The following is a 26055-nucleotide window of genomic DNA, read 5'->3' as shown; positions in this document are numbered from 1 at the left end:
GTGGAAAGGATGCTCTGGAAGGGCTCCTCAGTACTGCTGAATGCACGAAGCTGGGAGAAGGCCTTCCTGAGGAAAGGCAAGATGAAGCTCAGCTTGTTCTGCGTGACAGTTGCAGAAAAGAGTTGATAGGCAAAAGAACTGATATCTGCTTAAAGTTAAGCCAGCAGAGCTGATTGATCCAGCATTAAATTTAACTTCTGGCAAGGACCTCTTGTCTTGGCAGCTGCATTCACTATGTTATGTGAGAGGCACTTGGGACTCAGTATAGATAGTGTGGTGGTTTGAGAGAAAACAAGGGTGATTCCAGCTTGGTTAATGTTGCAGTGCTATATTGGTAGCCACTTGAAATGTCTGCATACCTTGGCAAAGGGTTTGTGTTGTCTTTTCTAGGGCCAGACAAAGGTGCTTTTCACTGCTAAGTAGAAGTACAGTGAAATCTATCTTGAGCAGTTGCGCAGCAGGCTGGTAGCACTCAGTTTAAAGGAGGTGATCTTCTCAAAGGTAAAGCTAAATGACAAAGACAATAGAGATTGGGTTTTAATTGCTGAAGTTGCAGTATATTTTAACTGTGGAGGACAAATGCAGGCTAATCAGACCAATGTGTTTCTCTGTAGTGCTCAGGTAAGGCATTCTGGGCTTGGTGTGACTGCTCTCCTGGCATGGAAATCTGGCGTGTGGAACAATTGTGGAAATTCTGCAGAGGTTTTTTACTTTGGATCAAATGTTACTAATGCTGAAGAATGCGTGAAAAGATTCACAGAACTCAGATTTGTTTGTTGGAAAGAAAAAGAAAAAAATGGCGCTCAGAGTAAAGTTGCAAATCTCATTAAAAAAAGATGCTAGTTGTCCAGTTTCCAAAATCCAGACCAAAAAAAGAGAAAAAGTGCAGAAAAACAGTCAATTTGTTTTAGTTTTGCATGCTGGTATTGAGTAAAAATAAATAAAAAAGTAAATAAAATAAATGCATGCCACACAAAGACTATGTGCATTGGGGAATGCAGCTTTGCTGCTGCAGCAGGATGAAGAAAGGAGAAGAAAAGGGGCTGTGTGTGTAAATGCACATGTGTGGGCACTGAGGGGGTTTGTTCGGTCCTAAAAGACCTTTGTGCCCTGCCAGCCTTCAGCCAGCATTGGGCGAGTGTCCTACCTTAATTAAGAATAGTTTGATTGCTCATGTCACTGCTCCATTGCCTCTGTGGTTCTGAGGCACTGAATTAGGGGCTCCTAACCTGTCTGGGTGCTGCTGTGACTGCCCCTGCCAGGGGCATCTGGGGAACAGGCTCTGTCTGGCAGCTTTACTCTCGCTTCAGGTGGGAGCAGGGTTGAAGCAAGCAGTGATTTTTCTTAGTTGGCAGGAGGCAAGCACTTCTAAACCCAGGATTTTACAAGCCAAAAAAAGTATTTTGGATATTTGCATACACGTTTCTCTATTTTTTCCTTTTTATAACTGTATGCAGATTTAGGATTTTGCAAGGTGCTTCCTCTTGGAAGCTTCATGCCACATTGAAAGCGGAACTGTTACCTTGGTCCAAAAACACAGATGATTCTGGGCCCCTGCAGCATGAACCTGTCGCTGCATACTCTGTGACTGATGTCTGCTACTGAGGGCTTGGTAGGAGGTTGTTGTTCTGTGAATGCCTTTTTTTCAGTTTGCAGACGCATACATGCACATGAAGTAAGAGTGCAGCTGGTTCGGCTTTTGAACTGGGGAAGGTGGTGTGGAGGAAAGGATGTAATGCAGTTTGAGACAAAGATAGCTGTTCAGTTGCAAGTGGTTGGTTTTTTTTTATACAACTTCCTATTTTGATTTGCATGGGGGGGGGGCTGGGGTTTAATGAGACGCTCTCGCCTTAATAGCAGAATATTATTCACAGGAAGGAATGAGTTGTTGCTGGTTTTCTTCTTCTTTCTGCTCAGTTACTGTGAGTACAGAATGTAAGTTTTAGACATACTTCCCCATTGAACAGTATATGCAGCTTCCAGTTCTTATGCTGAAGCTGCTGAAGGAAAGAGGTTAAAGGAGTACAGCTTTTAAAGAGAGATTCGTTTGCTGCTTGAATTCCTATGGATACAATGAGCTTTCGTGGGAGATTCAGACGGGAGCCCAGTAAACTGCAGAAGAAGAAAAGGACCATTAGGCGAGTGAATCAAGGAGAAACTCACAAATTAAACTGCGTGAGTATGCACCCCTTCTTCAAAAAAATAGCTAAGAAATTACAGGTCAAACACTCTTTAGACTTATGTGTAGGATAGAGCAGGATTTATTCCTTGGTGCATACATAGGATTGGCTGAGTTTCGTCCATTTGTGTGATGAGGTACTGAACATTGGAAAATGATTACTGAAATCGGAGACTGAAGCATAGAAAGTTCAGGGGTTCACAGAGCTCAAGTGCATTAGGGAAATTGTTGTATAGCATCTTGTTATTGATCAGACACGTACTGGTAGCAGCATTGTGTGGTAGTCTCTCTGGTGCCTGGCAACATGTGCTTGGTAGCTCCATGAAAATTCGTAATGGTGCTTCTGGAGTAGAAAGTTATTCTCTGCTATTTCAGGTCTCACAACCTACTATGGACGCTTTATGCCTCTCAAAGCCAGGAGGAGGAGAAGGCCACTGTCCTTCTGCAGTGCAGAATGAACAAACGGAACAAGCTCTGGAAGCATCTGGTGGAAAGCTGGAGCAAGGTTCTACCCCATGTACTAGATGGCAGCTTTGCCAGTGATGGCTTTGGGCTGGGATTGCACTTCCTGAAACTCTGCTGTGTGACACTGGGCTGATCACATTAACTGGCACACTGTGCCTCAGCTTCCCTGACTGAAATCAAAACTGCAACAATATTAGGTAAAACGCTTAGAGCCTTCCCTTAAGAAGCCTTACAGAAATACTGGCTTTCAATGCATTCTCTTAACTTGAGACATTACTTGAGATGTCAAACATTTAATGGCTTCCCCCAAAATGATTTGGAGACAATGGATCCTTTTCTTCACAGCAACAGGTGTCTGGTTTTCTACTGTAGTTTTGTATATCCAGTTACAAGCTGTATTTGAGTACGCTTGCTGGAGGCTCTTTTGAGGCTATTCTGCATGTCCAGTGTAACAAAGAGTCAGTGATGATACACTAAAGAAGATTATTTTTTTAGTAGGAAGGAAAATACTGTTGCAACACTTGATCACAGGTTGATTAAGATGGTCTGTGCCTCATCTAGTAGAGTGTTTGGGGTTTGCTTGTGACTACCTGCTGTTTTTGATAGGTATTTTATATAGAAATGGATCTTCTCGACAAGGCTACTTAACAGTGTAGTTCCTGCTGCTCTGAGCTATTGGTGTACAGTCAGAGATATCAAGTATAAGCTTCATGTTCTTGGGTCCCAGGAACGAATACTGCTGGTGCTGCTGAAAGCATCTAACCCTGACAGTTCACAAGACTTTGGTAGGAGGCAGGCACTGCTGCTTGCCTTACCTTCTTAAATCCTGGTTAGGAGTTTTTGTCCTGATTCTATAAATCTTGACCGTACATGAATAGTGCTCACCAGAAGTGGTTGAAGGAAGGCAGGGCTAGAAATAAAATGAAGCCCAAATAGTAACAGTAAAAAGAAGCCTGTCTGCAGGTAAAAAACAAATATATTTGTTCATTATTGCCTTTATCCTCAGATATCAGAAGTTGAGAGTTGGTTCAATTTAGTGGTGCCAAAGAAACTGGTTTTTTTTGTGACTTCTAAAAGTCAATAAAGTGTATCATATTATAACCTAAAACTTAGAGCATTTGTAACTGTGTGCCTGTTGCCTTTAATTGGAAATAGGTAATGTGCTTTTTTCATCAGAAGGTTGTGGTTTGCACTACACTTCCCGTGAAGTGGCTGGCTACTGTAGTGTCAGGGACGTAGCTGGGGTTTTCAGGGGAATCTGTTCATTCTAATTCTGTTCTTTTCAGACATGAGATAGACTAAGATGGGATCACCATGTTGTGTTATTCTGCAAGCATAGTTTGTTTAGCCCTTAAGGAACGCAGACACACTTGGCTTTACTTTTGTAGCTTGTGACCTGTATCTTTCTACCCAATATTTCGTAATTGGAGCATGTTAAATCTTTGGCCTATGGGCACTTTCTGCTGTCAACCAGGACACAGTCTCTCCTTTATTTGTCAGTCCTCTACACCTCCGATCATGCAGCTTTCAAAGTGGTGTTAGCACCCACTGCAGCTGTATAAAGGCTTTTGTATATGGGGACCTTATACAAAGAGTGCATTTCTTAATATACTTCATTTAGACCTGTATTTTCTGTAGATGAACTTAATTTGCTGGAACCTCCTGTTTTGTAAGACTAATTATGATGTGATTAGTTTTAAGTGATTGTTGATTGAGCTTGGTGTGGTTGACAAGATTTTACTCTCATTTGCATTTTGTGTATTTATAAATGACTAGATAGCTAGATAATTGACTGGGAGGGTAGTTGATGTCAAGAAAACTATTATAATTTTAACATCATTGTGGGAGCTGAGTTTATAGCACTTAGTGTATAGATGATACTAATTTTTACAGATAAAGCCTCTGTGGAAACACAATTATTTACGCAGATATGTAGCATGAAAAATATCTATAACTCATGAAGAGATAAGTAACCGTAGTGTGGGTAAAAAAAGAGAGACATTCACTGAGTAAAATGAAGCGGAACAGCACGTATGAGATTTGCCCTGCAGGACAGTGACTTATTACTAAGTACTCTCTAGAAGTCAAGTGGTATTTTTGAAAAGTTTATTTAGAGCTAATTCAAACATTTTTGTGAGCTCTTTTTGCTTCAGTGGCTTCTGAAGTGATTGAGCCCCTTTCAAAACAGCTGTCTGCTCAATCTCCAGGTCTAGTACTTCATACATCTAATTTTTAGTATTTAAGTGAGAATGGGCAATGTAGTTTGTTCACACACTTGCATTGCAACATCATCAGACTTACAACAGTAATCAAAGTCTTTAACATCATGATCTAATTCTCAAACATTAGAGTTTTCCCTTTGGTCCCAAACAAAAAAGGGTCCTATTTACTCTAAAAGCAAAGTCAACTAAAGGAAACCTTTGTTTTCAAAGTGAATAAAAACATTTTAAAAGACAATTCTGTGCTCTGCACAGTGTCATGTAAAACACACCACTGTTTTAGCAGCAGGTTTGTGCTAGATGAGCCTGGTGGAAGAGCAGGTGAGCTAGGAGCACCTGGTGTATATTCCCTTTCATCCTTCCCCTGAACCTGCACACAGATGACTGGATAGGTGGCTCCATTACCCCTATTCATCCAGTTTGTATCTTTTCTTTAATGTAGGTTATCCTTAGACTACAGTGACTCTATGTATATGAAGTTACATAAATGTATGTGTGTATATACAGACAGAGTCAGAGTGCTGTTTACATAAACTTTGTACTGGAAGCTTAAAAATTTGGTCAAATCCACTACATACAGGTTGCAGGATAGTTTTGTTAATGCTCCTGTTTGTGACCATTAATCTGCCCACCTGACACCATGCTAGAAAAAGCGAACCTGAAGCAGAGAGTTTTTACAGAACAGTTGAACTGGAGTCATTCCAGCATCCCCTTTCTGGTGCCCAGGGTGGGACAATGCACTTCTCCTTCCCTGAGGTGAAGTAATCGCTAACGAGGCAACTAGTGGGGTGGAGTGTTCCTGCTCTGGTTCAGCAGATCCTTTGCTCCCATCCCTTCTATCCAGTCCCCTTCTAACATATCCTACCTGGCTGTTTAGATATCTGTATGAAGATGAGTGAATAACATCTTTGGCTTTTGCTTGGTTGCTTTATGAATAAATTCAGCATTGTATCCCTAAAGGAAACCTTTTGTTGCTATAACTGTGCTTCGTTTTTTTCATGGCTAAGGTCATGTAAGGGGAATGAAGCGGCAGAATGTTACCAGGTTAGAGATCTGTGTAAATTAAACTTAAAAAACAACTAACCCTTAAGATATGTTACAAGGGTTTCTTGTTTTTCCCCTGAAGTGACCTATGGGCAAATATTTAGTCTGGGCTTCAGATGTACTCACTATTTAGAAGCTGTTGGTTTTGACATTTTGAAAAGCCAATACATGAAATTTAATTAGAAAACTTAGTAGTTTCTTTAGAGGCCTTGTTGTCAGTGGCATGATAATGCTGATTTTAGTAATTTTCTGATTAAATGAAATTTATCTACTTCCTAAACCAGGTTTCTAGCTACTGCATAAGCACGGAGGACAAGTAAGCTGTTTTCTTACTACCTTGAATATTTTGCAGGCTATATTGGTAGTTTTATCTAATGTCTAGAATGGCAAATGCTGCTCACTGAAGATGCCTGTGCATATACCTTCCAGATTCAGAAAGCACCACAGCAAGGCTACAGTGCCAGGTTTAATTGTGGCTGAAAAACAGAATTCAGGAAATACTTATGGCTAAGTTGAGCATAGCACAAAGCATCCCCAGTCTCCCCCAGCATGGATGCTTTGCTGAACCAACAGTCCTGTGTGGCTTGCATAATTGAACTGTGAGTGAGATAGTTTTGTGAGGCCTAGTGCTTTCAGAATTCGTAATGAAAGCAACGAGAAATTCTAACTTGAGAAACAAAAGGTAACAGAAAGAGTAGGTTGCTCTCAGTTGCCTGAGAACAGGTCCCTGTGGTTTATGTAGTCTTAACCATGGCTGCTAATCGGTTGGCTTGCTGAATGAAAATGATCTGAGTTAGCTCATCCAGATGAGAGGTGTTTCCATTTTTCAGCTATTTAACACACTGAATTACCTCACAGTAACTGCTAAAGCTGGCAAATATGCAAAGTAGACCTTTATAGATTTTGAACCAGAAAACAATGGCAATTTCCAATGTAAGAAATTGGGATTCATCCCATCCCAGTGTTGGTACAGAGTAAGTCTCATTTAGTCAAACTCATTTCTGAGTCAGTAGGAATTTGGGGGTTTGAATCTTGTAATTCTTCTCAAATTTCTCTGTACCAGAATCTTGTGGGAATTGGCAAACCCCTTAATGAAATGTATTGGTATGTTGGCTTCACCACTGACACTGAAGAGTGTATCAGTTGTGCTGCGCAGCCTGAAAGACTGGCTGGATTCTTTCCAAGTGCAAGTCTCCAAGGTTTACTGAAAGACATGACAAATTAAACATTTTGGACCAGACAAGTGGATGTCTTTTAGGGTGGAAAAGTTGTCACAGAAAATTTTCTTTGTACCACTAATTTTAATAAGTTTGTTGACTGTGGGTCAGATACTGAGCCAAATATAGCCTTTGTAACATCGCCAGAGTTTGTTGACTGTGAATAGATGCATGCCAGGTCAAGCAGTTGTAAAAATGGTGAGGTCTAAAATAAAAGGAAGAACCATCTGCCTGCTGTTTTTGGCTATGTTTCCCTGTTCTTTCCCCAAATACCTTCTGCAGAGCCTGAATTTCCTCCCCTATGCTTGAAATGCAAATCTTACTTTCCTTTCAGAAAATCTCTAAGATAACATGGAGTGTGTTGGGAGCAGAGAGAGGGTAGGACTGTGGGGTGAGAGCATTGTGGGTTGATGAGACCTCTCACTCTCAGCTTAGCGGCTTGCAGGTGTTGCAGACTCCATAATCCCCCCATGGCTGCACTGCCTTTACTCACTGGGAACAGATGCTGCCATGGGACTCACTGCTGGGAGCCCTCTGGGTCATCTGGCTGCTCACCCATGATCTTAGCTGGTAGGGGAAAAAGTTTTACCCAATGCAGACACCCTTTCCATGGAAATCACCCTAGGTATCAGACTGCTGTACTGCCTGATGGTGAATAGTGACATGCATTGGTCCTACAAAAAGCAGAAGTTTCGGTGACTCCATAAAATTGAATGGTTTTCTGGCCTCAGCTTCATCTCCTTGAATATTCAGGCAGCGGTGGCTAGCATGTCTCAGAGCTGTGGGGCAGTCTCTATCGCAGGCACGCCTAAAGGCAGGCTTAAATTCAGCCTTTACACTACACCTCCTCCAAAAGTCAGGGGGTCCTGACTGTTCTTTAGCTTCAGTTTGGACAGGCTTGGCAAAGATGTACTTAACTTCAATTGGCCCACCCTGGTGGAATAATATTAACTACATTTATTAACAATATAAAAAAAATCTAAAGGCATGTATTATGTCAGAGACAGTATTTACCTGGGGAAAGGAAAGGAAGAACAAGAAGTGTGAGAAGCACTTCACATTGATGTCATCTCAGAAAGTAATTTAGTTTGCTGTTGTGAGTTCTAATAAGATTGGACTTGGTTAAGGGTATCATTGAGAAGTCTATAAAAAAAATGAAGGAAGGCAACACTGTTATTTCAGTAAGTGGCCCTTTCTCTTCTAAGTCTCCCTATTTCGGTATTTCAGATGTACACTAGAATGAATTACAATTTTAGACAAGCCAGAGCTTGGGTGAAATACAAAATCAGAATGCTGCTTGATCCTGACCAACTTGGCCACCACAGTTCTTTTGACTCTTTTTCATAAACATGTGGTGGAACCTCAAGTCATGAAGATACTTTAGTCCAGGTAACTGAAGCCCATCAGTTTAAATTCTTTCTGTGCATCTGTTTCTTGAATTTTCTTCTTCCTGGCGTGGGGAAGAGAAGAAATTAGTTTAAACATCTGTATTAAATTCAGTGGATTTTAGATACTCAGGATTCGGTGTCTGGGAATCATACATCATTAAAGCATTAGACAATCATAGCATTTGGTCTAGCTTATTTTTAGAACGGAGAAGTGCTTGGGATGACTATCCAAAGATTATTGGTGTCAGTTACATCATTTCCTTCTTTAGTGAGTGTTCACAGAATTACAGCTTCAGGAGGAGGATATGTAAGTCATTTTATCCTATAATTATGAAGAGAAAATGGGTACTAGCATCAGTGCACAATGTCTGTGCACCTGGAGGCAAGACAGGTACCGTATCCGTTTCTGTAAAATCATTTACGTGGATATTTTTGGTGATTATTACTGGGAAAAATGATGCTGTTGTACCTAGAACAGATTGCCGTCAGGCAATCAAACTGTATGTCACTGGTGGAATCTGGGCTGTTTTGCTCAGAAATTAAGTGATTATCCCTCTGTGGTGTTGTCTCTGACGTTCGTTAAAGATCTCCTCACAACTCAGTCTGGAAAACCTGGCTCAACAACACACAGGTGTTCGCTCCACAACACTGTCAGGGTGTGAAGTAAATGGTACTGCTGTGATTGTTGTGGCAGGTGAGGACTCAGAGAGTGCCTTTTTACTAGATGCATTCACAACCATTTCAGTACAACTAAACGTAATTCATTACTCACTTGAGATAGAGAATATAAAAAGCATTATGAAAATCCAAGCCAGCAAAATTCGATCTTGGCACAGATTGCTAGGTTGGTCTGTTTCCAAAAAGAACAGACAAGTTAAATTGAGAAGAGGCAGCACTATGGTTATTAAATTAGCTTTAAATCAGCCCTACTCATTTACAAATCTCTGCTTAGTCCTAGCAGGGAGAAATTCACTAATCCCAGCATTGCTGCTTCTGTCTGCCTGTGCTGAGAAAACTGAGCAATCATTTGCCTTCTAGAGATAAACTGCTAACTAAACCAGCTGCCACTTCCCATCACTAATGCAATACTAAGTGTTGCAGTGCTAAGCTTTGCCAAATCCAAAGAACCGTCTCCACAAAGGATGGAGTTGGTGTCCATACTGTATAGACTTAAGGTTTGTGAGAACATGCAGAATTGATAAAGAGAGGAATCACGTTTATTCTATTGGCACGCTTGATGTTGGCAGGGAATGGACTAGATTATCTCTGCAGTTGGTGCATGGAGAATGGGCTATTACTTGCATCTCTTTTTTATGGGAGTTTTATGGGAGTTGGCATAAGACAGTACTGCATTCTATACAGGATTTTGCTGTGATGTCATTACCTCTATAGAAAAATATTGAAGTGCTTCACTGAAAAGTTTTGCAGTGATTTTGTAATGTCACATCTACTTACATTTAGTTACATTTCAGATGTGTCAGCTTTCTCATAAGTCATCTCTCTTAACATCTGTTAAAATGTTTCCATCAGATCATGCCCTTTGCAGCACTGAGAGCAAGAGAATGAGTGCTGTGGGAACAGTGATGTTCATACGCTCACTGTGTTTCTCTGCTTCAGGGTTTTCTTGAGTTGCATTCTTGACTCATGTGAATGACCTTGCAGCTGTCAAGGAGAAGTTTTCCCCTGGAGTGTTTAAGAGAGCTATCAGGAGCAGCTTTCTGAGTGCTGCCAGTTTCTGAAAAGAGAGGCCAATGTGACATAGCTTACCCTGCCTCCACCTGCATCAGAACATCTGTGCGGTGTTAACTTTGAAGGAGATTTAGCTGCGCTCAGCCCAACCTCATAGGGATTTCCAAGGGGAAGAAGGAATACTGCTTCCTTCTGCCAGCCCAGCAAAAAAGGTACTTTCTCTTGATATAGAGAACCTGAAAATGCCACACATTCCTATGGAATTTCCCCATATTTCAAGAGAAGTCCCAAGATTTGTGGGGTTCCCCAGCTCTTTCTTAGTCTAGGACTTGAATAGGAAGATGGCTACTTACGTAATGTGCTTACTTTATGGTTTTTTTTTTCAGAAGATTTTGAAAGCTAACATTCATGACCTTTCCAAGGAGCATCTGACTTAGATTAACATTGTGTTGACACATGTCTGGTTTTGAAGAGTGGACATTTATGGTTTCCGTGGTATATCTGAGTTACTAAAAGTTGAGATTGTTGCAAAACCTAACAGTATCTGCTTTAGGAAGGGAGGATTCTTAGATTAGTCAATGACACAAGCTTTCTGCAGAAAACATACATGTTTTAGTGAAACCACTACACAGGAGAGATGCTGGCATAAAACTCTTGTACCTCATAAATGTCAATGCATGTATCACAGTATGCTAGAGATTGGAAGGGAGCTCAAAAGATCATCTAGTCCAATCCCCCTGCCGGCGCAGGAACACCTAGATAATGTTACACAGGAATGTGTCCAGGCGGGTTTTGAATGTCTCCAGGGAAGGAGACTCCACAACCTCCCTGGGCAGCCTGTTCCAGTGTTCTGTCACCCTCACTGAGAAGAAGTTTCTTCTCAAGTTTAAGTGGAACCTCTTGTGTTCCCGTTTGTACCCATGTATTTTTTTTTCACTTTTACTTTGAGTTTTCTTGTAAGTGGTTGCTATAAAGTTTCCCGCTGAAGGTAACAGTTGCACTACTACAGAGTTCGCTGTCTGCCAGAATTTGATTGAGTGAACTTTGTTCAGACCTGGGCGTCATTGCCAAAATCTGAGGTACATCAGAGATGGTATACTCAGGGTGCACTGGTGTTTTCATGTTTTAACTCCTCGAAACTTACGTCTATATAGGATTATTTAATAACTAGGTACAATGGCAGATTTAATGAAGGAGAATCTGAAACTCATGGGTAAAGCATGGTGGGGTCATTCAACGTAATTTGAAAGGAAACAAAAGTGAGCTGTGCACTGTGAGATGGTTGGATGAGCCCATATGTTCCTGTGAGGAACCGTTGTCAGTAAATGGAAGACTGCAACCTCCCTGAAGAATACAACTGCTACTCAACCCAAGTGTTTGTTGAGTAGGACTGGATATTAATGTGTCAACTGGTACTGGCCAGGGCCAAGTTCCAACTTAGAGCAGTCTAAAGTGACATGACTGGTTTAATATGAAGTCTCATGTATCCTAGCAGGGTGCCTTGTCTTACCTGAACATCACATACTGGTATACAGTCCTGTCACAGAATCTAAATTAAACTTTAAAGGTGTTTCTTCCCAGGCTGCCCAAAGAAGCTGTGGCTGCTCCATCCCTGGAAGTGTTCAAGGCCAGGTTGGATGGGGCTTTGAGCAACACGGTCTAGTGGAAGGCGTCTCTGCCCATGGCAGGGGTTGGAACTGGATGAGCTTTAAGATCTTTTCCAACCAAAACCATTCTGTGATTTGGGCCTTTTGTATTTTACACTGGTCTTCTAGATAAGTTCTTTTTTCCTGTAAACAATTCCAACTTTTAGTTCTAATTCAGTCTCCCTTTCATAACTGTAAGGCAAGGCAGACAACTAGCCCTGTACACCTCCAGATTCATTTAGGAAGGAATTTAACACAGCATCTGTGTTACAATCCTTTTTTATTTTATTCATGCAGAAAAACCTTTTAGTTGTTTCCTGGGAGTTGGTAGATGCAACGTATTTAGGTAGGTTAAGTATTGCTTCTCTTTCCCTCCAACCCCTCGCATACCACAGCAACATTCATGAACAAGTTTCCTTGAGAAGGAGCTTTCAAAAAAGTTTCATTTATTACTCCTCTGTGTTGATCTTGTCTATATTTTACAAGTCTTTAATGTCTCATCATCAGTAGATAGTGCTCTTGGCCTGTGAGTACTAAATACTAATGATTTTTAGAAGTTTATTAACTGTTAAGCTGCCAAACAGGATTAAGAGAGTTAATAGACTGAGAAGAGAGTTAATAGACTGACTGTTGGAGGAACAGCTCCAACTTCTTGAATTGCATCTCCATCCTTGGAGGTTTTCAAGATTTATCTGGACTAGTTCCCAAGCAGCCTGATCCAGCTTGCTTTACTTTGAGCAGGGGCTTGGAGTAGAAAACCTGTGGAGGTCTTGTGTTACTCTGTGGTCCTATCATGAGCTATTCGGCAATTGAATAACTTTCTAGGAACATGAGTATCCCAGTGTTTTAACCCATTTTGTGTGGCTGTGTTACTGATAATTAAACTTTTCATAGATGCGTTTGACACAAAAGGGAATCTTGACCTTAATGTAGAAGAGAAACAGTTCTCACAAAGGGTGGGAGAAATCTTGAGATGACTAATTAATGGAAAAACCAAGAACTCTCTAGAATTAAGTCAGAAGAGGGAGAGACTTGCGTATTTGGACTGTTATATGTATAAAGGACTATATGTGAATGATATATATATATATATATATACATAATCAAATGTGATGGAGAATCATGAGATTGTCCATTGCAGAAATTTGTTTTATGGAGATGTGAAAGCTTTCTTTTCCAATACAATGTGATTTTGGTTTAGGGAAGGGGGAGGGAGAAAAACTTTGTATTGTTCTAGCACAATACAAGAACAGCGGGTAATATGCAGCCTACTTAACATCCACTATTGCATCATGACCTGCTTTTTCATCCCTTCTGGGAGTTCTCTTGCCCCTTCACTGAGTTTCTCTGAGTTTGAATTAAGCAGATGTTGTAACTTTAATATGTGACTCTTCATCTGTTTAATGTATTCTGTCATGTCGGATGGGCTTCTTTTTTTTCTATTTTTGGGCTATATTTTGAGACTGTGTGGCTTTACTTTTGTTTGTCTGTTCCCATGATGGTTTCTTACTTTACTGCTATTTCAGGCAATAATAGTCCTATTACAGTGATAGTAGTCCAGTTTCTTACAAGAGAAACAATAGGGGTGGGTGCCAGATACTTTATTCCAGGAGAGTAACCTTGGATTATTACCAAGTACAACAGTGTGGTGGCACTCACAACCTGCCAGCAATTCAAGAGGTGGGACTGTATAAGACAGTGAAAAAATTAGTAGGTTACTTATTGTAAAATATATTAGCTCAAAGTTATATCTATGTTCTGTTTGAAATGTGTCCATTTGTCTATTTGACTATATGTATTTAGGGAGGAAAAGAGAGTGTTCCTGAGAATGACAGGTAGGTTAATGTGGTTGCTTTGGTTGCTGTAATGAGCTGACAGGTCGCTCTTGAGTTATTATATGGAGAATGACCGTTACGGGTGGCCCAATTTCCTCATTTCCATTGTTCTTGCATGAGCTCAGCTGCAACAAGTTGGGAAGAATTCATACTTTGGTGTAAAAAAAGGAAAAACACAGCAGAATGCAGTGTATGAAGGGTGAGGAAGGCAAATTTGAACGTAACGAGATTACCTGATCTTTCTTTTTTTTTCACAGCAGGAAAAACCCAAACTCCTGGAGCCTTTGGATTATGAAGCTGTTATCACAGAGATTGAAAAAAATATTGGGGATAACCAATTTAAGGATCTGATATTGTTCCCCGATGATGACTTTTCAGTAAGTAAAAGGCAAATACATGTTATTTTTTCTTTTAGATTTGTCTGTTCATCTCTTTATTTTATCTTTACTGCTAGAGAGAAAGGCAGAAGTTGCCCAAGAGCTCTCTAACGTGTTTTTTTTTAACATATGTATAATGCTTTACTTCCCTCCTACAAAATTCACTCTGTTTTTTTCATTAATATATAAGTGAATTTACTGTTCAGGAGTTAGATAAAGCTCTGTCCTGGTTTTGGCTAGGATAGAGTTAGTTTTCTTCCTAGTAACTGGTACAGTGCTGTGTCTTGGATTTAGTATGAGAGTAATGTTGATAACACACGGATGCTTTAGTTGTTGCTCAGTAGCACTTACCCTGATCAAAGACTTTTCAGTTTCATGCTCTGCCAGTGAGGAGGGGCAGCAGAACCCCAAGGAGCAGAGACAGGACACCTGACCCAAACTAGCCAAAGGGGTATTCCATACCACAGCGCGTCATGCTTGGTGTAGAAACTGGGGGGAGTTGGCTGGGAGGGACTGGTTGCTGCTCAGGGATGGGCTGGGTATTGGTCAGCAGGTTGTAAGGAATTGTATTGTGCATCACTTGTCTTTATGGTGGTTTTTTTTCCTCTCTCTTTTTATTCTCTCCCTTTTCATTATTTTCTTAATTTCCATTATTAAACTGGGGAGTGAGGAAGTGGCTGCATGGTACTTTATTGTTGGCTGGAGTTAAATCACGACAGTCCTTTTGGGTGCCCAGTGTCAGTGGGCTGAGAGAACAGCAGATCTGTTGTTAGAATGCATTAGAACAAATTTGTTATAAGCATTCATTATATTAGTTTAATAGTCACGGGTCATGGTGCTGATTTATTTGCTCTCAAATTTGGTGTTCTTATTCTTAAAGTTGCACCTTGCAGCGCATGTTCCCTGTTGTGCTGTTTATCACCCATGGGAACTTGAAGCCCTGGTTGTTCCCAAATATATTTCAGGAACTCAGAAAACATGTTATTCCATAATGTATACTTGTCTGTTTGCTCATCACAGTGGTAGTTTGACCAGTGCTGGAACCTCTCCCTTCTGTTACAATCTAATTTAATCATGCTTCCGTCACTTGCATCCAGTCTTTCTGATCTATTCTGTTTAATGTATTTGGCCACTAGAATAAGACAGCCCATGATTCCCTGCCTTCTGCTCAAAGTCAGACTTCTTAGACAGTGGCTGTGATATTTCCAAGCTGTGCTGTTGCTGATGTTAGATTGCACAAGAAAGATAAATCCAAGTGTAATTGATCTTTGTTTGGTTTTGGGATTGTCCAGTGATTGTCCAGGGATTTTTCTCCAGTGATGTTTGAGACCTGGCATCCTGAGTGTTGGGGTGTGCAGGGTCCCCAGTGCCAAGGCAGGCTCCCATGGTGGGATGTTGACAAGCAATGGATACCGGATCCTGCAGCTGTGGAGCTGCCTGACCTCATGCTGGGTTCCCTGTTGTTTGTCCTGGCCATCTGCAAAGAACCTGAGAACCTGGAAGTCCAGGGCAGCCCTCCCTGCAGCAGTGATGGGCAGCTCAGGAGAGCAGGAGCTGCCTGGTCAGGCTGCCAGGCACAGTAAACTGGCTGATTGCCTGTATCTTCAAAACTGCAACTTCTTCAAAATCAACCCATCTTTTAAAGGATTTAGATTTTGATGAATAGATATTCTCTAATGGAAACACATTTCAATTTGTGACCAGCTGTAACTGCTGTGTGAGAGCCCTTCCCATCAGCTCATGGCACTGCTACTGTCCTGTGGGGCTGGCTTAATCTAATTTGCTGCTTTATTTTACTAAATGGCTCTATTTCCTTGGTGGCATTAACTGAGTTAATGTGCTCATGGGACTGAGAGAAGACTAAACAGAATAGGTTTCCTCATCATTGTTAATTCTTTTATCCATTTTACACATTTGTAAATTTATGAAATTGAAATTTAGCATTATAAAGCTGGCTAGACATACTGTGTGCTGTCACAAGGCCCTTGAGCCCTTGATTTAAAATAACTGAACTCAAGTCAGTGGCACAAGTTGTCTCAGTGAAAGAAGAATCATGTCCTACTGCTCGAGACGTCTGTCTGTCAAACCATATTTTCATATTCTTACTTTCATTTCATTTTGAGCAGCTGTTGGCTGGCTTTTAGTGGCTACTTCTATTGTTTCCTCTGTGTTGGGATTTGCAGCTGCTCTGCATAATATGTTTAAATTAAAAAAAGAAAAAAAGAAAAGAAATACATTAAGGCAGATGAGAGGAGTACTTGCATTGCAGAAGTAGCCAGTACTCACAGAAGGGCAGAGGCAGCGGTAGGTAGGGTCCATATCCTTGCAATAAACCTGTCTCTTTTCTTTGTTATGTTCTCTTGAAGTCAGCTGCAGTAACAAGAGCCTATGCTACCACATAGGACTGCAGAGCTTTCATAGCAGACAGGTTTTTCAGCTCCAGCTATTTATAGCCATGCTCCTTCCTGCTGAAATATCACCTGTGCACAAAAGTTTGGGTCAGCCATTTGAGTAGAATAAGATCCACCTTTGACTGAATTAGGAGGTGCTTAGCCTGGCTCTGAGTGTTATTTAATGTGATAATGCCTCAGGAAATGGTGGACATTACTGTTTAACTCCTAATGATTACAGTTACTTCAGACTTTGTGACTCAGTGTTGATACAGCCTCAGTTTGGATTTGTGTGTTAGTACATCCTATGAGCAAAAGCCTCTTTGGAATGAAAACCCACCAAAACAATCATCTGAAGTAGAGAGCATAAGAGAAAATTCTGCTTTTAATAATGATTTCCCATTTCTGGATCTGTAGTATTCATCACATGCGTCAGATACAGGTCAGTTAGCATCATAGCTGCTGTGCTGTCTGGTCTTCTGTTTCAGCCCAGAATTGCTTTCTCTGAATGTCATTCAAAGAGAATGCAGTTATTCTCACAAGATTGTTCTTGATAATTTCCAACATCTTATGAGAAGTCTATGAAACAGCAAAGAATTCTCAGTGTCAGTCTAAACCTGATAAGACTGTATTCTTCCCTTTCCCTGCATTTCAACAGAAGAATACAAAATCTGTACATACAAAGATGCATTCTCTGGTTTTACTCCAGCTGGAGAAAAGATGCTTCACTTTTTTGTAACTGTGCTTAATAATCGTTTTTTAAAGAAAAAAACCAAACCTGTGTAATTGTATAAATGCGGCTGAATGCCTGAGTTGAACCTGCAATAGAAATGATAATGCATTGCATTTAGGATAGCTATCAGATGGCAAAGCTTTTGCGTAATGTAAAATCTGTTGAAGTTCAGTCTGACATGCTCCTGGCTCTTCTGGGCTTTTGAAAGCCCACCCAGTTCCCCTTCAAGTGTCATAGAGGTCTTAGAAGAGGGGCTGAATCATACAGTGCTGATACTCTCCATCACTACAGGTTTAGTGCTTACAGGCCTTTTTTTATAGCTCTGAACAAGCCAGAATCTGCCTTTCAGGTTGTGAAACCTCTGTGATCTAGATGTTGTACAGAGACAAAAGTTGTTCATTTGGATACAGAAGTTCACAGCAGAAACAGATGAATCTTTAAGGGGAGAGGGTAAAAGTGGGCAACAACACTGCCTCTTCACATGAAACAGAGCATGTGTGCCATAGGAGCAGCTCAAGGCGCAGGACTTAGAGCCTCCTTGGAAATAACCCTGTAAATCTGACTTATTTCTAAGATCAGAAGAGTTACAGTAGTGAGGTCATGGGTTATTTTCTATAGCACATGACTTGTCTCCCACTTTCCTATGTGATAGGCTGTGTCTGCTCATCCTTAGAGGAGCAGAAATGGAGTCCATTGTTCTCAGGACTAATGGGATACGGGTATGCTTGAAGTACAAGTTCACATTGGCTGCCAGGAGCAGGAAAGCAAGAGGTATTTAAATAGGCTATTTAAATAGGGAGCTAATGCAGCAAAGCAAACAGTGCATGGGTGAAGCATAGCTTCTCACACTGAATGTGATTCAGTGAATAATGGGGCAAAATCTATTCTGTCAGTGTGCTCTGTGATTGTTTTCCTTTCCCTTTGCCTCAACGCACGTACCCCCTCAGTGAGGTCTGTGCTGGGACAGGCAACAGAGCCACATATAGTGACAGCATTTGCACGGTGGTATTTGTACAGCAAAGGTGCTATACAAGCTTATCCTGCTTTTTCATTAGATGGACTAACTCATTATAATTTTTGTTAATGTTAAGTAAATCTGTTTACTTGGGTAAAAATGGGGCTGTGCAGCTTTTCTTTAGAGCGATTGAATCTAAGCATTAACATACAGGAACATTTCTGCCTGTGTGCGGTTAGCTCTCTCAGAAGGGCTGCCTTTTCAGGAAGTAAATATAATCATTTTTGATGCATCTGTCTAAAGACTTAACCGCTGGTAATATGCTTTCAGACTAAAACTTAGAACAGATTTAGAGTGAAAATATTTGAAATGGCTAACGGAGTTTGAACTCCATTTTCAAATACTGAACTCACCATGTCAGTGGGAAGCAGACACTCCTAAATATGTTATTCATAATAAAGTTATTCCTAATAACTGATAAGGATCAATATTAACTTTTGGCCTTCACTGTCAGAAGTGGATATAGCAAGAGAGGGTGCTTAATTAAATTGCACCTTATAACTAATGGAACACCTGGGGCCAATAGCTTATGCAAATGAGACAGCCTGGCTGAATGCCCCAAATCATTGTTGATACAGGATACATGTATAAAATAGATTAAGAAATAATTCAGAAGAATTATGGAATTTAATGTTTTAACATGATACCTGCATTGTTCCATTATCACAGGTTGCATGCACAAATAAGAAGATAGTTGGCCTCTGATGAACAGACAATTGCTACGATTACCGGAACATTAGAATTCTAATTATGCTTCATTCAAAGCACACTTATAAGTGCTGAGTTCTGTAAATAAAACCCTTTCTTTTTTTTTTTTATGACCCTTTCTGAAACACTTCATCTGGTGTTGAAATTCACTCCTTTTCTGAAGTAAGAAGGTTTTGGTGAATATGTGCTATGTCTGATCAGCCTGTAAGAGCATTTAACTTTGGAAGTAATCAATCAGTTATGAACAGGAAGTGTTTTTGTGGCAAAGCTTTTGCAGCCAAGTGGTTGAACATAATTAATTCTGAGAAGGGAAGTGCTTTGTAGTTTTTCAAAAGGGGTTTAAATATAACAATACACAAAATTTTCCACCTCCCAATTCTATGTAAATAAACCTGTGATATTGTTTGGCAAAGTCTGCAAACACAACATGCCCAATCTGTCCGTTTTGTTTCTTTCAACTGCAGTCTTGTTGAGAAGAAAAGGGGGGAAGCATACAAGAAGTGCAACAGTGAGCTTGAGTTACATGTCCTGTTCAGCTACAGTCTTTATAACAAGTTGTGTAAGGGAAGCGGAGGCACAATGACCCTATTAAAGCAAATGTTACCTGTTTTGGTCAGTGTGTTGATACTGTTTAACAAGAGGTGTTGTGTTAGGTAAAAATAGTTGACTTACTATATGTCTCAACTAAAAAAAAATACTGAACATTATCTTCTGCATAATACATGGACCAGATAAGTTTTGTTATGGGCAAATGAAAGAGCTTGGTGGTCTCTCTGCAGCTTAGTCACCAACCTGACAGGGTCAAAGTGAGGTACAGAGTGTGTTGCACATCTCTTCCCTTGTGGTCTCCCACTCTGCTTTAGTCTGGAAACAGCAGCTGATCTTCAGTGGTGGTGATACCATGGAAGGATAGGGTAGGTGTTTTGTGGCTGCTACTGCTGGTGCAGAAGAACTCCATATGATGGACCTCAGGGCATCCGTGCGTTTTTAGCTGTGTTCAGGGATTAAGTCATCTTGGGATCACGTAATAAAAGGGATGTAAAATGTCACTCATGCGTGAAGTAAAAGTAATGAAGCACATTTCAGAGACTGTGGGTACTGCTGGAAACTCCCTAAACAACCAAGGATTCAGATGTCTTCACTATTACTAAATGTGGTCTGAAAATTCATACTTCTCCATCTGCTGTCTCTTAGAGTCTCATAGACTAAATGATTGTGTAAATCCCCAGTGCATGCAGGCTTTGGTGATACAGCTGGGTAGAGATCAGGAACCTGCATTTAGGAAACTGCACTTAGTTTTCCAGAGCAGCAGGGGGGTTTTCACTTTTTAGTGTCTAAAAGGCACCACCATTATTATCTGTGGGAGCCAAATCATGTTGTATCTTGAGCTATCCATGGGGAAATCCCATGACCCTCACATCTGCCTGAGTGATACGTGCCTTTCTGACTTAATTACTTATATGGAAAATGTTGGTCTGTGTAAGCTGTAAGGAAAAATGCAGTGTGTAATATCCATGCAGTCAATAATAGTCACATAGAGTCTGGGTGCTTCAATTTGTAGAGAAAAAGCATCACCTTTTAGTCTGAGACTAGGGACTGGAAAGAGGTCCTCCAGGGGCACAGAAGATAATTTTAGGCTGCTTCATGACATTAGTAAGTAATTGTTCTTCATACTAAACAAGTCATATGTCCTTCACACTCCAGAAATTGTGTCCCTTTCTGTAACAGAAGAGAAAATATGTGTGGGAGATCAGATTTGTCTTTGTTTCAGTCGTTTGTTGTCTTGAGTGATGGAGTTACTCCATTATAACTATAATGGAGTTACTCTATTATAACTAAGAGCGTAATCTGGACAGCTGGGGTTTGGTTTTGTTTGTTTTCCCCTCTTTTAGCAGAGAAAGTGAGTGGGCCAGATCTGTGGATTAATTCAGTATAACCCAAAGCTTTTTCCTGTGACTTTTGCAAAGTGGCTCCCTTGCCCAACATCAGCATGGAGGCCCTGGGATCACAGAGGAGCCCTGCTGGTAGCCCTGGCCTCTCATTGGCCTGGTGGGAAGCTTGGCTCCTTGTGGAGACCTTCTGGAGATGCACTTCTCTGTGTGGTTTCCTGCTGTGGGGCCCAACAAGCCAGCTCAGTGCTTTCAAAAAACAATGGCTTAGTTCATGCAATGTCTGTTGAGTCTGAAAGGAGGTTGCAGAAAGCGTCAGGAGTCCCATGTTGATCCTGCTCTGCTGTCTGCACTCATGGATGGAAGTGCCCCACTGAGAAGCTGTTGCCTGGTTTCACTTGCTTTCTGACCATCAAGCTGTCCTCTGGAAGTCCTTCTGAAGCTTATTTGGAGGACTTGCTTCTCTATTCTCCTTCCAGAAGAGCCAAAGCTTTTAGTACTGTTTCCACATTCCTTGCTGAAAAGGCATGTGGTGCAGAAGGGAAGTGGTGGAAGCAAGTAACACTGTTGGGTTTGGCGTGTGTTTCTGGGAGAGGATGCAAGGAAGACTTGATGACTTTTTTATCAGGAACCTCAGAGACTGAAGCAAGTTTGCTTGGAACAACTTTGTTCCCAGAGATCTGTTCAAATACTGCTCTTGTTTGTGATTAATGCTTCAGCTGATAGTATTGAATAGCATGTGTGGGCAGGAGCTGGGTTGTAGTTGTTGGTATGCATGTGTATTGGCTGCATGACAAATTGAAAAATGCAAGCCATGATAATAAGTTTCTTAACCTTTTTATGAGACAAAGCTGCTGTTATGTCATTCTGACTAATTTCTTTTTTTTTTTTATTGTCAGACAGACACAATTTCACTGGAAATCAGGACGCTGTATCCTTCTGTACCTGAAGATGCAGAACAAAAAGCAGAAAATTTATTTGTTAAAGAGGTAAATACCTAGTCTGTGTATTCTTTAATGTTAAATAAAACCAACGGTTTGGGGTTTGCTATGGTTAAAATGAGCATCTTTTTTAGTATTATTTCAGTGATTTGAACCAGGTTTGAGTTTTGGGGCCAGAAGGTGGGGGAGGGTTAACAGCATGTCTGCAGGTGCCCATTGTGAGATGTATCTAGAAAAATTGCAAGGAATCGATCTTTCCTTCTACTGTTTTCCAGCTGCATTCCCTGTCACTAGTAGTCCACTGATACTAATGTTGGTATTTTTACATGAATGCTAATCACTGGTGACCTGAATATGCTTTGCATTTTGCAAATGCTGATTACTGTCAAAAAAAAAGATAACTATTTGATGCTGGTTTAGACTGTTAGTTATTGCAAGGTATGTATCCAAGCTACCTGTATAGCTATCTGAGGAGCAGTTTCACTGAAGGATGCATAGGGGTTTATATTTATTGTCAGTATTTAGTCTATTCTACCTTCATAGCATAAAGTCAACTGAAGTCCTTCCACAGCAGCTAGACCCCACCAGGAGTGATTAATTGCTCTACCTTTAAAAAAAAAAACCTATAGCTGTATTGTTTCCATCCCTGATCTGAGATTGTAGAAAACTACTCTTCCTTCTGCCTCAGCAATATTTCAGGTTGTCACTGGTTTTATCACTTGAGAGGACATTGGAGGTGCTGGCTGCACTGTTCAAAGGAATTTACTTTAGATGGCTCCGTGAACCTTCCTCATCTTTCACTACAGATGTAAAGTATAGCTCATCATTTGCATTAACAAAGCAGATTTATGAAAACAAATTTAATTCCAAGCACTTAAAATTAGCCCATCATGTGTGTGTTCTCTGCCTTTTTTGTTTGCTTGTTTGTTTTCCATAGATTGGGGTTTCTCACACCAGACTTTCTTATTTGAATGAGCTATTTCACATGCATTATAACTGCAAGATAATTTTGCAGACAAACACAGGGATTAGAAAATATAAAATCCAAGATTAGGCAAAATATCTGTTGAATGGTATGCAACATGGCATTTTACAGGCTGGCCCTATTTCTCTCCAGCAGGTCTAGAAAGCAATAACAACTTACTGACAGCTTACATTGCCTGAACTTTGCCATCCTTCTTAATCTGACAGTAGGGTTGAAAGATAACATAGCCTGTGGAATTATCTACCTTCCCAGAAGCCTCACTGTCCTTTCAGCACTTTGGGGTCTGCTTTTTATTTTAAGGTTCCACATGTTGCAAGGCTAGCACTGTTCTCATGGCTTTACAGAGAAAGTAGTGGGTCTAAAAATGGAACATAGTGCACCGTGTCTGGGAATCTTTACATCTGAGTCCTCCAAGGGGATGCTAATGACAACCTGGTAAAATACATAATGAGCACATCTATTAGCTTTCTCTGCAATACAAGTGAGCCAAAGGGAGGGGGAGAGTGGAAAAAACAGTACTACAGAATTAAGCCTATGCATGGAAGAGTAGCAGGATAAGACTCTCTTTTAAAATAGTAATACATATGTTTCGCTTTGCCACAAGCCAGAAGATGTATATAAAATGAATTAACCTCCAGGAGGAGGATGGTTTCTAATCCAAAATTAAGTAAAACTGATCATGGGGTGCTCTGAAGATCTTTGACTGTAGTCCATTCCAGCAATTGCACCAATCTGTACTGACCCAGCAGCAGTCTGTTGTGTTCCAGGCTGGTGTTCAGAACTTCTGGATGGCTGTGCAGGAGTGGAGTTTACAACCTTTGCTTCTTTTTTGGAGCTGTGAGAAAGCAAACACTTCACTCAGTGAAGGAATCTTTCTTCAAATATACTATAAATTCATGAGCAATGAAGGCATCTGTTTTCTACCTACTTGACTATCTGTTAATCAACTGGGTGTGTTCTAACCCAGGATCAAATGCCTAATTCCTGATTAGGCTGTTGGGAAAACTATAGAAAGGCAATATACAGCTTCATCTTGCTGAAGCCATTTTGGTGTTCCCATCAGTAATGGCTATCTCTGACCTTTAGTGTATATTACACTATCTCAGTACTTCAGCAAGTTACGACATGAAGACATGGAGCAAATCAGTTAACTACAAAGGAAGGATCTGCTGTTGAAGGTAAAACTAATTGTCTTCATATGGCACAGAGTGAGCACATGGTACTGAATCTATTTCAAGAGCTCAGATCCATGATCATCTGTCTCATCCTTCTGGGCATTTGGTGGTGTTCACATGGCCTTGTCTATAAGGTACTGCAAGGTCCTTTATGAGGGTTGTCAGAAGTCTGTGAGAATGTCTTAAAACCCTGTCTTTCTCTTCCAGGGTGTTTGCTTCCTGCTGGTGACAGTAGGAAGGGTTTACTTCCACTTGTAGCTCTTCCGTTGCTGGAGTGCTTGGAGGACCAGCTGGGTTTTGGTTTTGTTTTTTTCCCCCAGCCTTTACCAAAATCCATACTTATGACAGCCTGGGGATTTGATGAGATTCCCTTTGCTCAAGGGATCAAAAAGAGTATTTACAGGCATGCCAGGATGACTTGATTGCCTGTGCACCTGCACCATCAGTTTATGGATGCAAAAGAGCTGACAAGCCACATAAAGAAAGATGAGGCTGATATTGCTCAGGAAAGCTTTCAGTATGGGTAGCATTTGATGCTGTCCACCTGTAGTGGAAGATTTGTGCTGCTTCAGTTCTCTTAACACTGCTTTTAAATTCCTCAGTAACCAAAAAACTTTTACTGTTGGTGATGTTCAGATACTACAGTAATGGATAAGGCAAAATAATTGACTTTAAGGTATCCAACCTTCTTTCTGATGAAACTAAGATGAAAATTAAAAGAAAAAATAAAACTCGGGTGACTTGAATAAATATATATCGCTTTGATAACCAAATATTTTCTGTAGGATGCAAAGAGAATAAATATTTTACATTTCATGAGTGATGAGTATCTGAGTCCCTCTAATAATTTTTACCTATTTATTAGGTATATTCAAATGGCAGTAGTCATTTTAGGATTTTTTCCTTGTGGATTTTTCCACCTTAACTTTTCTTAAACAGGAGGAGCTGGAGTCACTAAATTAGGTTCCAAGAAAAGAGATGTTTCCAGAAACCTATAAAGCCAGAATAGAATTGTCTTTAGTGTTTATTTTTCCCAAGTATTCCTGACTTCCCTGAACACTGTACCTGTACTGTGTTGTTTCCTCCCAGGTTCTGCGTTTTCTCACTTCTCACAGTCTGCTGCATGTATGTATCCCAGTCAGCATTGTCCTCATGGTCCATAATTTTGGCAAATAGAAACATTCACTCCACCAGAAACAAAATAAAATTCTCCCTTTTAGACAGTGAAAACATTCCTAGTATTACATTTCCAAAATCTTTATTCCTGGATATGCAGATCAAATCGCAGTCCATGGGATTTTTCCCACATTTCATTCAGAAATAGAAGGGGATAGTTTTGCAAGTCAAAGCTATATGTAGTTTGAGGAACTCTAAGCTGTCGAACTGAAACAATCCCGTATTGATTTGCATCAAGTCAGTATTTTCAGAAAGCATGCATGCATATGCACACACATAAATGCTATTTCTGTGTGTGTACCTATATGAATGAAATTTTAAGTATATATGAAAAAATCTGGGAAGTAAATAAATATTAGCTGTCAAATATCCCTTCTTAAATGAGTTTGTCAGGTGATCTCTCAAAAACTGATAGGTGGTACTTGGATATGTTTTGGGGAAGCATGTTTGCAGGGCACAAAGAGGAAGCTTCCCTATTTTATACAGCATAATTGTGGAAAATAAGCCCAGAGGGAACCTCTGAAAACTGTCTCATCCCTCTTTCCTGTGTAGACCAAGTACATCCTGACCTATCCTTTTTGCTTCAGGCATCTGACCCGGTGGCAGTGGCTGCTACAGGAAGGGCTCTTTTGAAGACCTGCAGGGCCTTGGATCAGCTCTCAAGGGCCATCATTGGTGGTCTCATCCATGTTCTAGCAAAGGTGGTAGAGTAAATGTTGCATTCTTAAAATCCAAGTGTACATCATTCTGCTGTGCACTTCTTACTGGTCACTGAGGTAGATTGCCTGCTATGGTACAATTGAGCCCATTTGGGGTTTTTGTTAGTGTTATCAAAGGGCCAACTTGCATAGGCAAAAGTCAGACCTGTCTCCTTCAGAAATCTGCTGACAGTCTTGAGCTGTGTTTGAGCACTCTTGTAACTTTAAAAGTCATTGTAGAGCCATTGCCTGTTTCAAATTACAGACATCTAGACAGCTGTCATCT

At 40.6% G+C, this 26055-nt stretch overlaps 1 protein-coding gene across 11 annotated transcripts in view; it reads left to right on the top strand.

Moving 5' to 3' along the window:
- DOCK10 (dedicator of cytokinesis 10) overlaps window positions 1–26055 on the top strand; it is a 158169-nt gene that overhangs the window by 47658 nt on the left and 84456 nt on the right. For 9 of the 11 annotated variants that reach the window (XM_062638894.1, XM_062638892.1, XM_062638890.1 and 6 more), the window contains exons 2-3: window positions 13940–14059; window positions 21694–21783. In XM_062638894.1, the coding sequence (XP_062494878.1) occupies window positions 13940–14059; window positions 21694–21783 (210 nt within the window). Of the gene's footprint in view, window positions 1–1843; window positions 2176–13939; window positions 14060–21693; window positions 21784–26055 lie in introns of those variants that run through there. The other 2 variants (XM_062638896.1, XM_062638900.1) reach the window with 2 other exon arrangements.

The sequence above is a fragment of the Pezoporus occidentalis genome, unplaced genomic scaffold (assembly GCF_034315485.1).
Source record: "Pezoporus occidentalis ecotype Australia unplaced genomic scaffold, CSIRO_AGI_Poc_V1 ctg59, whole genome shotgun sequence".
NCBI classification, from domain to species: Eukaryota; Metazoa; Chordata; class Aves; order Psittaciformes; family Psittacidae; genus Pezoporus; species Pezoporus occidentalis.
Note: the sequence above shows the minus strand (reverse complement) of the source record. Positions and strands in the feature narration are given on the sequence as shown.